Source organism: Pygocentrus nattereri, chromosome 30 (genome assembly GCF_015220715.1).
Source record: "Pygocentrus nattereri isolate fPygNat1 chromosome 30, fPygNat1.pri, whole genome shotgun sequence".
Lineage (NCBI taxonomy): Eukaryota > Metazoa > Chordata > Actinopteri > Characiformes > Serrasalmidae > Pygocentrus > Pygocentrus nattereri.
The window spans coordinates 247,168-260,628 of record NC_051240.1 but is presented as its reverse complement, the minus strand read 5'-3'; the positions used below and the strand labels follow the sequence as shown (position 1 = coordinate 260,628).

General features: G+C 43.3%; 1 protein-coding gene across 1 annotated transcript; it reads right to left on the bottom strand.

Annotated features, from left to right (window-relative positions):
- Positions 1–4,500: 4,500 nt before the first annotated feature.
- LOC119262915 lies at positions 4,501–8,409 on the bottom strand. Its single transcript, XM_037536336.1, has 4 exons — positions 8,230–8,409; positions 7,454–7,571; positions 6,863–6,937; positions 4,501–5,937 (listed from the first exon to the last, which is right to left on the bottom strand). Exons 1-4 carry the CDS (start codon positions 8,407–8,409, stop codon positions 4,571–4,573), a joined length of 1,740 nt encoding a protein of 579 aa, XP_037392233.1. The 3' UTR covers positions 4,501–4,570.
- Positions 8,410–13,461: the final 5,052 nt, after the last annotated feature.

Sequence of the window (13,461 nt, the reverse complement as noted above, 5' to 3'; positions counted from 1 at the left end):
GAATAACCTTACACCAGGCCAAGTGCAAAGATTTCAGAAGTGAAAGCACACATAGCAGTTAATACAAATGAAATCAAATGAGTCTTCCATTTCCTGTTTTGATAGTCTGTTATTCAGACCACAGTCCCATAGCCTGCAAGTGATATATAGACCTTGCAAGTACCTGGCTTGTTTGTACCTGGTTTGTACCACAATCAGAGTAAAAAAAAACAGTCCAAACAGGTCAAAACACTAGAAAAGTTCAAAACCAGCAAAAGCACCAAAGGGAGATCCAGAAGCAGAGTCAAAGAGTACAGAAAAAGGTCAAGTCAATCCAAAAACATCAACAGTGAGGAGACCAGGCTTGGTATGCAGGAAAACTGGCAATACTTCTCACTTAGTCAGTGTACTGAAGGTCCTTAAATAGGCAGGTGAAATGAGCTGTAGGTGAGGAGCCAGGGTGCAACTAGGGAGTATGTCAGTATTCAGGTGAGGCTGACCTCTGGTGGCGAGGATGGGTATTATACCTGACACAGTTACACGGTACAATTAATTTCTTACTTTGTTGTTTCTCCATTCACCAAATACAATCTTAATATAATCTTAGAATAAAAAAAAATAAAAAAATCTAAGAATAACACTAAAAACAATAGTAAAATAATAGTAAAAAGTACAGTTATGTGCAAAGTTGAAAAAAATAGTTACATGTGAGCAGCAGTTCATAAAGTGCATGTTGCAAGTAATATGTAAACAGGTGTTCTGTGCAAGTAATACATGTAAACAGTAGTGTTCTGACAGCAGCAGTACAGTATATGTAAGTTGCATTGAGTGCAAGGTCAGCCAAAAGTTAAACCAGTTCAGAGTGGGAGGGGGAAGAGGTAGTGAGTGAGGTGTTCACATGCCTAATGGCCTGTGAATAGAAACTGTTCATCAGTCTTTTAGTCCTGGATTTCACACTCCTCTAGCGTCTGCCTGAAGTTAGAAGTGTGAAGAGTCTGTGCTGAGGGTGTGTACTGTCCCTGATGATGTTCTGGGCCCTCCTGATGACCCTGGTGTGGTAAATGTCCTGAAAAGTGTTCTGACATATGTGTCCTTGCCCTCCAGGTGTGCGAGGGCTGTGTGAAGGGCAGTGTTAACCGTGTCATCTATGGACCGGTTCCAACGGTATTCAAATTGGAGAGGATCTATAGTGTTTGGAATGGTCTCCTGGATATGAGTCATGACTATTCTCTCAAAGCACTTTGTCATGACTGGGGTGAATGCAACAGGGCAATAGTCATTTAGGTAAGTCACAACGTTTTTCTTTGGGAGGGGCACGATGATGGTGGTCTTGAAGCAGGATAGTACAAAAGCTTGCGGGAGGGACAGACTGAATGTTCACAAACGCATCAGGGGGTTCTAATGAGGACACATTTGCAATAAACAGTAATTGTGCATTTGTAAGAGTTGAGTCTCAGGAACTTGAGAGGGATCCATGTGCAAGTGTGAACAGTTTATTGGAACAGGGAGCTCCAAAGGGCGAAGTCGTAGACAGACAGAGTTTAAAAAACCAAGGCAACAGTATCCAAAGAGGCAAAGTGAAAGGACCGGCCGTTTTTGGTCCGTTCATGAAGAGGAACCAGAGAGTGGATCACCTGTCCTGTGGAAAGTCTCAGTTGCAGCGGGAGCGCTCGGTGCAGGAAGACAGAACGACTCTCTTAATCAATCAAAGAGTTTATTAAGTCTTCTGCACAAAGAAAGAAGGGCACTCCTTCTTTTATACAAACACGTCCTGCCCTGTTGCGTACAAGCAAACAGGGTGGACCCAAATAAGTTGTCTAACAGTCATGAAATGCTAAGCTGACACTCACGGACCACCGGAACTGCCCAAAGGAGGGGGGCTTCTGCTCTGTGTACGATAATCTTACCTACGAAAGAGAACAAATGGTTCTGGACAGAATGTTGTCCCGATAAGAGGAGCAAGTTGTTTGTGCAAAACTGCCAAGGACAGTAGCTATGCTTGCTGCAAAGTCTGCTTAGAGCAGAGTTAGAACAGAGTTAACCCTTTCATTCCCCTCTTTTATGCCTCACCAACTGGTGAGGCATAACAGGGCTAGTTACTGTGGTGCGTGAGAACACACATACATATGGTTGGTGCTGGAGATGAGAGGCTGGTATACGGGCCGCGGGGGTCGCATCGCAGAGGCCAGCGCGTAGACCCTTTCCATGAGGCATCTGAAAAAAAAACAAGGACCCAAACACAACAACAGCAAAACCATACAGATAATGGGGACAGCCATGGCAAAATAAGGAGTAAGTAGTTAATAAGGAGTTAGTAAGGAGTTAGTAAGGACATATTTAAGAATGTACTGCAAACATGTAGCAAAATCTGTAGTGTTGCGAGTTTTAGAACAAAAATCCTGTGATAAAGAAAGAGAATAATTAATGTGAGGGTAATCATAATGAGTAACATTCAAACAGTCAGGAGACAGACAGGTGTGTGCTACAGCCTGCAGAGTAGCAGAGAGATCCTGAGGGGCCGTGACCATGGAGTGCTTGTTCACACTGGAGGGCATCAGGTGACACACGTAGCAGGAGTCGTTGGTGTACTGCTTGGCAGTCCAGTTAGCATACTGCCAGAAAACGTTATCCATGGGGGATCCGCCAGCATGTTCCACCCGGCACAGGATTAATATTAGTTGCAACATACTTCTGAAACACAGGACAGGTTAGAGATAGGAAACAAAAATAGTTAGACGTCTAACATGTATATACATCACTGCGGGGCTGACTGACATCTGGAGGCATGAATCCACTGTGGAAAAAGATCGGTTAATACCCCCGTGCGTGTGACAGCGAGTACAGTAGTGGGTTCAGAGAAAGGGGAGTCTGAAAAACCCTTTCTCTCAAATTTCTTGACCAATACCTGATCGCCTGGCTTAAAAGCATGGGTTGAGACCCTGGGAGGGTCTGTGATAGTTTGGTTGACCCTCTCCCAGTATTCATTCAGAACAGTTAACAACCCTGCGGTGTACTCGCTGCGACGCACATCCAAGTCCGAAGGACGTCCCATGACAATTTCATACGGCGACAGACCACCCAGAGTGTCTGTGCGCGCCATCCGCAGTTTGGCCAAAACTACAGGTAAAACCTTCACCCAATTAGTAGTGTTCTGCGTCTGCATGGCCTTTCATAACCGCCCTTTTATAGTCCGATTAACCCTTTCGACCATACCCGAGGATTGAGGGTGATAGGGGATGTGGAAAGCCCAGTCTATGCTCAGGTGCTTCGCGAGCATCTGTGTGACTTTGGAGGTGAACGGTGTGCCTTTGTCAGAGTCTATTCCTAAGGGGACACCGTAACGCGGTATGATTTCTTGGCATAGTTTTGTCACAACTGTATTTGCATTTTCTTTATTGCATGGGAATGCCTCTGTCCAACGAGAAAATTTATCTACTAAGACCAGTAAATATTTGTACGGCCCTACAGTCGTCATGTGTGTGAAATCGATTTGCCATTCTTGGAAAGGTGTTTCTGGTTTAGGAAGAACTTGGTGCGGTCCGGCCGGTTTTGGGTTATTCTGTGCACATGTAAGACAACGATCTAATATGCGATCAACGGCAGAGTTCAAATTGTGAATGCAAAACAATTCGGACATGTCACGCTTTACCCCTCTTCGTTCCCGATGCGAAATACCATGAAAATCGGGAACGAGGAACAGAACACAATGTGCGGGCGTCGCGCAGCGGTTTGACGGCTGGATCGTAGCCCAATGACAGCCAATGCTTGATATCAGAGTCCGAGGCGGTGGCCTGAATACAGTCAAGATCAAGACCAGGAAGTAAGTCAACCGTGAGTGCAGCACAGGAGAAGGAAGCCGAATTCATAAAAGGGCAAGTGGGGCCATGAAGAGCTCCGCGTTTTGCGGCAGAGTCGGCGGTATTGTTACCAACAGAGTCAGGGTCGCTACTACGCTGGTGAGCGCGAACTTTAACAACGGCCAGTCGGGAGGGCAGGAAGCTCGCCCTGATCAGGTCCTCGATAAGCGACGCATGGGAAATGGGTTTGTTATCAGTAGTAACGAAACCGCATTGATGCCAGATTCCCCCAAAATCATGAACTACGGCGAAAGCGTAACGGCTGTCCGTGTATATAGTGACATCTTGGTCTTGAGCCATCCGATGATGGCTCGGAACATGATCCATCAACATAAAATGCTAGGCCAGAAGGCAACGGGGTGGAAGACACGTCAGGGCGAATAGAAGTTTCACCGGCCAGACGGGTCTCGCAGTCATGCACGTCTAGAGTGGGACTGGAGGCGTCGTGTGGTAACAGAAGTAAACGCATTAAAGCGGAAGAGACAGTATCTAGTGAGGAGTGCGGACGCACAATGAGGTTTTCGGTGTTCAACAAAATGTTCTCATAGCCTGCACGCCGCTGAGCAGACAAGTGCTGTGTAGAACAGTTATTTAGGAGCTGACAGACCTGATGAGAGGTGTGTAAGGTCAAGTCATGACCTAAAACGATTTTTTCAGCATCCTGTACCATTAGTGCGCACGCCGCGACCGCTCGGAGACAGGACGGAAGGCCTCGGGCCGTAACGTCCAATGTTTTAGAATAATATGCGCAAGGGCGCAAACCTCCCCCGTGGGGCTGAGCCAGAACCGCAGCAGCAGTGCCCCCCGACTCCGACACCCACAGGTGAAATGGCAGAGCGTAGTTGGGCAGGCCCAAGGCTGGTGCAGACTGCAGTGAGGACAGTAGAGCAGAATATGCACAGTTCATGGCTGAGGCGATGAGTCATGGCCTGTTCGTGAGTGAAGGAGGCACGCAGTGTTTTGTCATGCGCGGAGCAGTCAGGAATCCACTGTCTGCAGTAATTGATGAGGCCGAGGAAAGACATCATAGCCTGCTTGGTGGCGGGCTTGGGAAGCTGCGTGATGCATGACACTCGGTCAGCAGAGAGGAGGCGTTGACCTTGAGATAGTTCATGACCCAGATATTGGACCCGGGGTAGGCAGAACTGCAGTTTCTTTAGTGAAACCTTGAAGCCCAGTGTAGCCAAGCGCATGAGGACCAGTTTAGATGCCTCAGTGCACGTGGAGCTGTCAGGGGCCGAAATCAGAAGGTCATCTGCATACTGCAGGAGCACAGCACCCCCGGGGAGGGAGAGGTCGGAAATGAGGTCTCGGAGCGACGCGGCGAACGCCGCAGGCGAGTCGCAGAAACCTTGCGGCAAACGAGACCACGTGTATTGGCGTTGGCAATGAGTGAAAGCGAAAATCGGCTGGGTGTCAGGTTCAACAGGAATGCTGAAAAAAGCAGAACTAACGTCTAAGACAGTAAAAAATGCGTGTTGACACGGAATGGAGGTCAATATCGAAGAGACATCAGGCACAATTGGGGCGATAGGCACGATGGCGTCATTAAGGCGTCGAAAATCTTGAGTGAATCGCCAAGAACCGTCCGGCCTGGGGACTGGGTTAATCGGTGTGTTATACGCACTTTGACATGGGACGACCACACCTAAAGAGAGAAGTTTCTGTAGAATAGAGTCTATACCACACAGTTTGTGCTCGGGCAAAGGGTATTGTTTAACAAAAACAGGAGTGGGGCTTTTTAGAGTAGCCTCATATGGTTTACAGTCAACCCTGCCAACATCATCCCTATGTGCGGCCCAAACAGTGTGTGGTATGGAATGCAGAGGCTCAGGAACCTCTGTGGCGTGTGAGACAGACAGCAGAGCAGACACAGGTGATTTAAAGGATTTATTAGCGATGTTGAGATCGCGATTGAAATCTCCCGTGGACACGGTCATGCGCGAACCAGAAAAGGACAGGGATAGACCAAGTTTACTCATTAAATCCCGCCCCATAAGGTTAAAGGGACAATCTGGCATGAACACGAAAGAATGAGTAAATCGCACTGCGTCGCATACAACCTGAAGTGGGGGCGTATACGGAGATGAGGAGGGCTGTCCTGTAATACCCACAGAGCTAGTGATTCTAGATGATAAAGGCCCCTCATAGCGAAGAGAGCGTGGCGCCGGTATCAATGAGAAAATTATAATCAACACCAGATACATTGAGAGACACAACAGGAAGGTCATGAGCCAGATGATTGGCAAGGTGAAGAGCACATTTTGGTAACAAAAAGTGCAGCTGTCCTGTTATTTATCTGTCTTTTCTTAAACCTAACTTGCCTGGCACTGCTGTGGATTGAAGTCCACATTTCAAAAAAAAAAAAAAAAAAAAATACACAGTATTGATCAGACAATGCAACATCCTTAATAGAGGCTGAAATGTTAAGACCCTTTGAGATAACCACATCCAAAGTGTGACCATGGCAATGTGTGTTCCAGTCACATGCTGAGAAAGTTCAAAAGATTCAAGTACATCATAGAGTTCTTTGGCGTAATTATCCTTGTGATTATCAATATGAATGTTAAAATCACCAGCAATAACAAAATGATCAAATTCAGTAGAAATAAAAGATAACATATCTGTGAAGTCATCAATAAAATTAGCATTGTACCTTGGAGGTCTGTAGACAGTTACTAATAATATTCTTTGTGCCCCCTTTAAAATCGCATCTAAATATTCAAAAGATGTGAAATCACCAAGTGGTAACTGCTTGCATTGGAAAGTATCATTAAACAGCATTGCTACACTTCCGCCTTTCTTGCCGGTGCGTGAAACGTTTAAAAAGTTAAAGTTTGGTGGAGCCGTCTCAGTTAACACAATATCAGCACTATATGAGTTTAATGTCTCTGTTAAAAGCATGAAATCAAGCCTGTGAGTTGTAATTAAATCATTAATTATATAAGACTTGTTTGTAACAGATCTGATATTCAGTAGAGCTAACTTAATAACCTGTGCACTTTGTTTCAAAGACTGTGAGTTACCTCCAACATACTGCAGGTTGGATGTATTCACAGTATCTGACCTAAACTCCTTGTTCTTTCTGCTTCTGATACGAACTGGAATGGGAGAGATAATTGGGACACAGGGTCCATGCTTGTTTTGGAAACAAGTACCGCTGATATCATCACTGTAGCAGCACAGACCCAAAAGAGAGAATGCAGAAAGGCTGAGCGCAGATGGCGTAAAACCAAACTTCACACACATAAAGAGAGTTTCTTCAGTTCATCCCACACCTTTTTCATGTCATACCACGATTTATAGCTTTCATTCATGTAAGATAGGTCTCATCCAGGATCCCCTATGCCCTCATTAATCATGCGATGTGCGGAACCCAAATAGCCCGCATCGAAAGTGCCCTCCCTGGGGTATGCGGGTATTTGCGGATTACCTTCGGTCCAACCAGCTAGGTTGGACAAACCCAAATTACATCTACGCATCCATGCAGCCGGTGTCTCTTCCGGCTCTGGTTGGAACGACGTGCCCAGTATGGAAAAATACAGTGAGAGCTGTACTGAGAGTTTCCACTATAGGACGTTCCCTGTCTCCCACTAAGTGCTTAGGTTTAAATGTACCCTCTCTACTCTCACTCTCGTACTCCCGCCCACCCGACAGGGCTGGGTCAGTTCGCTCTGAACACCCAGGTGATCTCGACAACCAGGTAGAGGTCCAAAAACGATTAATTGGACTTACCTGGGTGAAGAGATCACGTCGGGGTCACCATTTGAAAGGACCGGCCGTTTTTGGTCCGTTCATGAAGAGGAACCAGAGAGTGGATCACCTATCCTGTGGAAAGTCTCAGTTGCAGCGGGAGCGCTCGGTGCAGGAAGACAGAACGACTCTCTTAATCAATCAAAGAGTTTATTAAGTCTTCTGCACAAAGAAAGAAGGGCACTCCTTCTTTTATACAAACACGTCCTGCCCTGTTGCGTACAAGCAAACAGGGTGGACCCAAATAAGTTGTCTAACAGTCATGAAATGCTAAGCTGACACTCACGGACCACCGGAACTGCCCAAAGGAGGGGGGCTTCTGCTCTGTGTACGATAATCTTACCTACGAAAGAGAACAAATGGTTCTGGACAGAATGTTGTCCCGATAAGAGGAGCAAGTTGTTTGTGCAAAACTGCCAAGGACAGTAGCTATGCTTGCTGCAAAGTCTGCTTAGAGCAGAGTTAGAGCAGAGTTAACCCTTTCACAAAGGCAGTCCAAAAATGCAGAGGTCACCTATCCGAGCACAGTCAGTTATAGCTTGCCTTCCAACATGGATTTCAGCTTCATTTAATATACCACTGACCATTTGGACAGGATTGGACAGGATATGAGGAGGCAGACCAAACATCCTGAGCCTACGCAGGAGAAGAGACGTTGATTAGCAGATTTCACAATTGTGTTGGTGTGGAGGAACCGGGTGAGGTCATCAGTGGAGTATACACTGAGGAACTTCACACAGCTGACTCTCTCCACTTCGGGTCCATTGATGGATAGGGGAGAGTGACCATCCCTCTGCAGTTTCCTGTAGTCCACGATCATCTCTTTTGTTGTGCTGATGTTGAGACAGTGATTGCTGTCATAGCACCACTCTGACAGACTGTTGACCTTGTCTCTGTAGGCTGTTTCATCTCCGTCAGTGATGAGGCCTAGGATGGTGGTGTCATCAGCAAACTTGAAGATGATGTTAGATGTGTGTCTGGCTACACAGTCATGTGTATACTGGGAGTACAGCTGAATGAAGTTGATGTTGCTTACCAAAATAGCAGCAGCGTGATCATGACATCATCGGAATACTATCAATTAGCAAAACATTTAGTGAATAGCAAACTTAGTGGAGTGTTTATAGAGACCTGATGACTAACCAATACTGATAGCTAGATCCAGTTCTGAATTGCCATTTTATTATTGAGTTACCAGCATTTATAAACAATACGAAATCTACACTGAGTACAAATGCTGAGTAACGTTACAATTTTGTGACCAGCCTAGTTACCAAAGCAGTTTTGGCCCCTGGCTGTGGGCACCAGAGAACAGAATTACCACACTGTAATGTCCTCTGGGTTTCTCAAACACTATAGGGAGCTCCCAGGCAAGTCCAAAATGAAAGTGCTAAGATGGAGCAAAATCATAGTTTATAAATATTAAACCTTTTTACTGTAATATATATATATAAATACAGTGGGTTGCAAAAGTATTCAGCCCCCTTGAACTTTTCAACCTTTTGCCACATTTCAGGCTTCAAACATAAAGATATGAAATTGACATTTTTTGTGAAGAGTCAACAACAAGTGGGACACAATCGTGAAGTGGAACGAAATTTGTTGGATATTTTAAACTTTTTTTAGAAATAAAAAACTGAAAAGTGGGGCGTGCAATATTATTCAGCCCCCTTGCTTTAATACTTTGTAGCGCCACCTTTTGCTGTGATTACAGCTGCAAGTGGCTTGGGGTACGTCTCTGTCAGTCTTGCACATCGAGAGACTGAAATTTTTGCCCATTCTTCCTTGCAAAACAGCTCGAGCTCAGTGAAGTTGGATGGAGAGCGTTTGTGAACAGCAGTTTTCAGCTCTTTCCACAGATTCTCGATTGGATTCAGGTCTGGACTTTGACTTGGCCGTTCTAACACCTGGATACGTTTATTTGTGAACCATTCCATTGTAGATGTTGCTTTATGTTTTGGATCATTGTCTTGTTGGAAGATAAATCTCCGTCCCAGTCTCAGGTCTTTTGCAGACTCCAACAGGTTTTCTTCCAGAATGGTCCTGTATTTGGCTCCATCCATCTTCCCATCAATATTAACCATCTTCCCTGTCCCTGCTGAAGAAAAGCAGGCCCAAACCATGATGCTGCCACCACCATGTTTGACAGTGGGGATGGTGTGTTCAGGGTGATGAGCTGTATTGCTTTTACGCCAAACATAAGTTCGATTTTGGTTTCATCTGACCAGAGCACCTTCTTCCACATGTTTGGTGTGTCTCCCAGGTGGCTTGTGGCAAACATTAAATGAGACTTTTTATGGATATCTTTGAGAAATGGCTTTTTCTTGCCACTCTTCCATAAAGCCCAGATTTGTGCAGTGTACCACTGATCGTTGTCCTATGGACAAAGTCTCCCACCTCAGCTGTAGATCTCTGCAGTTCATCCAGAGTGATCATGGGCCTCTTGGCTGCATCTATGATCAGTCTTCTCCTTGTTTGAGCTGAAAGTTTAGAGGGACGGCCGGGTCTTGGTAGATTTGCAGTGGTCTGATGCTCCTTCCATTTCAATATGATCGCTTGCACAGTGCTCCTTGAGATGTTTAAAGCTTGGGAAATCTTTTTCTATCCAAATCCGGCTTTAAACCTCTCCACAACAGTATCTCGGACCTGCCTGGTGTGTTCCTTGGTCTTCATGATGCTCTCTGCGCTTTAAACAGAACTCTGAGACTATCACAGAGCAGGTGCATTTATACGGAGACTTGATTACACACAGGTGGATTCTATTTATCATCATCAGTCATTTAGGTCAACATTGGATCATTCAGAGATCCTCACTGAACTTCTGGAGTGAGTTTGCTGCACTGAAAGTAAAGGGGCCGAATAATATTGCACGCCCCACTTTTCAGTTTTTTATTTCTAAAAAAAGTTTAAAATATCCAATAAATTTCGTTCCACTTCACAATTGTGTCCCACTTGTTGTTGATTCTTCACAAAAAATTACAATTTCATATCTTTATGTTTGAAGCCTGAAATGTGGCAAAAGGTTGAAAAGTTCAAGGGGGCTGAATACTTTTGCAACCCACTGTATATATATATATATATATATATATATATATATATATATATATATATATATATATATATATATTCATTTCCTGAACATAGAACAGCATAAAACATTTTAACATGTTATAGGATTTTAACTGGTATATTTTTAAGCACTTTTGAACTACAGTCAGAGTTTAAAACAGTGCCTCATGTTTGTTTATGATGTCAGTGAGTGCAAACAGGCAATGAGCTGCTCCTCTCACCAACCTATCAGCACTCAGTACCAGTAATGCTACCATCCTGCTGCCCAAAACCCATTTGCTGGAAACATACAAGTAAGTTTTCTTTACATTTTTAGTGAAATACAGCCTTCTACATTGTAAAATTAATTAGTACTGGGCAAGTGTTTCATTGTTAGCAGTTAAGCTCCATTTACCCCAATTCATTGCATATTTGCTTGCATACTCAGCCTAGTGTTTTGCAGTCATTTAATGGGGAAATAGGAAGAGGCCAGGCTCCTCCTAAATTGGCTCTGGCACACATCCAATAATGTTTGTAAACATGTCTATATCAACCACATTGTATATATAAACTGTTTAAGACTGTTATTAGTCTGACAACAATGTGAATGTTTTCAGTCAAAATGGCATTAAGTCAAAATGATTGTCTAGATCAATATGTCTAGATCAATAAGTATCCTCCTAAAACTATCTATCCATCCATCCATCCATTTTCTACCAATATAATATTGTTTCACCAATTCGAACAAACAAATAATCATTTTCACTCTGAGTGTTATTACCATAAACATGATTGATTGGAAGGACTAGAGGAATGAATTGTCCTTGTGGATCACCTTAAAAGTGTAAGACATTGCCAAGAATAATATTCTGTATTATTTCTCTGTTTGTTGTAGAATATGAGATATAACAAGTAACAAAACAACACAGTCTTCCCCTCCTTTAATGAAAACTTGTTGCTGTTGTTGTGTGTATGTGTTTACTGTGTGCCACTGTGTTAGGGTTTGGATTATGGTAATCTCCCTTTGCTGGGTGAGCTTTATTATTTGTCTTTTCTGCTTGGTTTTAGTAAAAGAGCACCTCTCCTAGGGGAAATCACAGCCTCTCCCTTGTCTTTTCAGTGCTGATGCCAAAATAAAAAACAAATGCTCTACCTTAAACATTTACAAGTGGAAATAGACAAAGCAGAGAATCACAGAATTTCTTCATTTTATCCTTAGCTTATATTCTGCTGATCAGTAGGGGTGTAAGAAAATACTGATATACTTGAGTGTCATGATATAATGTTATGTGATACTGTATCGATTCTCAAAAACACAGTATTGATGATTAATAGTTTATTTGGAAAGATTCATGGCAGACCGTGGTTCATTCTGTGTTGTGTTTACACCCCGTACCGCTAGATGGCAGTGCTGTAATCTATTTTCAGTTCATTGGGCCTTTCCACTCCAATTTAAACAGGTAAACCAGTGGAGTAGAGATTGGACTGGTCTTCCCCGTTATATCAAAAACTAGATTGCACAACCCCAGCGGGCGATTCCTCAATGAATGAGGATGAATGGAGCCAATGGCTAAAAAAGAAAAGTCAAAATACTTTCTAATCACTCGCCCAGAACTTTCTTTTATTTTAGAAAGTAGAAGGATATTATCTCTACCTCCCAGCCTCTGGACTCCATTACCCAGAACCTCACTCCCTATTCACATGACCGCCAATTGATTAGATAGCCAGTGATCATTTTAAATTGTTGCTTAACATTGTTTACATTTGATTAACTTTAAGGCTGATTAAAGATACCATGTTAAAGGTTGATATAGAAATAGTGCCACCTCACAGGCTGTTTAGGTCAATGATTACTTATATTCCCTCCAGGCTGATGTGAAGTACACTAGTCTCAGAGGCTGATGGAAAACACCTCTGGCTTTCCAGGCTGGTTAGAAGGCCAATGATAATTTACTGTTATTTATTTAACCTGACTGAAGATCCCTCCAGAGCTGATTATAAGGCCAGTGATCATATCACAATTTTGCTTGACATCATTTATGTTTTAATTTACTTCGCAATTTGTGTAAAAGTGCTGTGCTGAAAGGTCAATAGGAAATATTGCCACCTCACAAGCTTTTATGCCTTATTTTTATGGTGTTACTTTGTTATATTTTACTGTTACTGATGTGAAGTAAACTAGCCTCAGAGGCTGATAGAAAAACTTTTTATCTGGCTGAATAGAAGACCAATGATAATGTACTGTAATTTATTTGAAAGGACTTGTGTAAATGGCTCCATGGCTGATTATTTTACATTGTTGATTTGCATCATTTATGTTTTGATTTAATTCAAGGCTGATGTAAAAGGCATTATGTGGAAAGGTTAAATGAAAATACTGCCACCTCACAGGCTGATTAGAAGGTCAGCGATCACTTTTTGGCATTGCTTAGTTATATGCATTCCAGGCTGATGTGCAGTATGCTTGCCTCAGAGGCTGATGGAAAACATCTTTTGACTTGCAGACCGATTAGAAGGCCAAAGAAAATATCCTGTAATTTATTTAACATGATGTAAAATGTATTCAATTCTGATTAGAAGGCCAATGATCAAATAGTGCAGTGCTTTTGACATTACTTACTTTGATGTCACTGTTACTGCTGAAGGATTATTAGCCTTTAAGGTTGATTAGCAGCAATGATGATTTTTATGTCATAGCTTATTTGACTTTACTTAAATGCCTCAAAGGCTGATGGTAAAGACTGCCATCTCTGCAAATTGCAGCTTCTTTAACATTAACTGGTGCAAGCCTGATGTATAACACACAAGCCTTAAAAGCTGATGG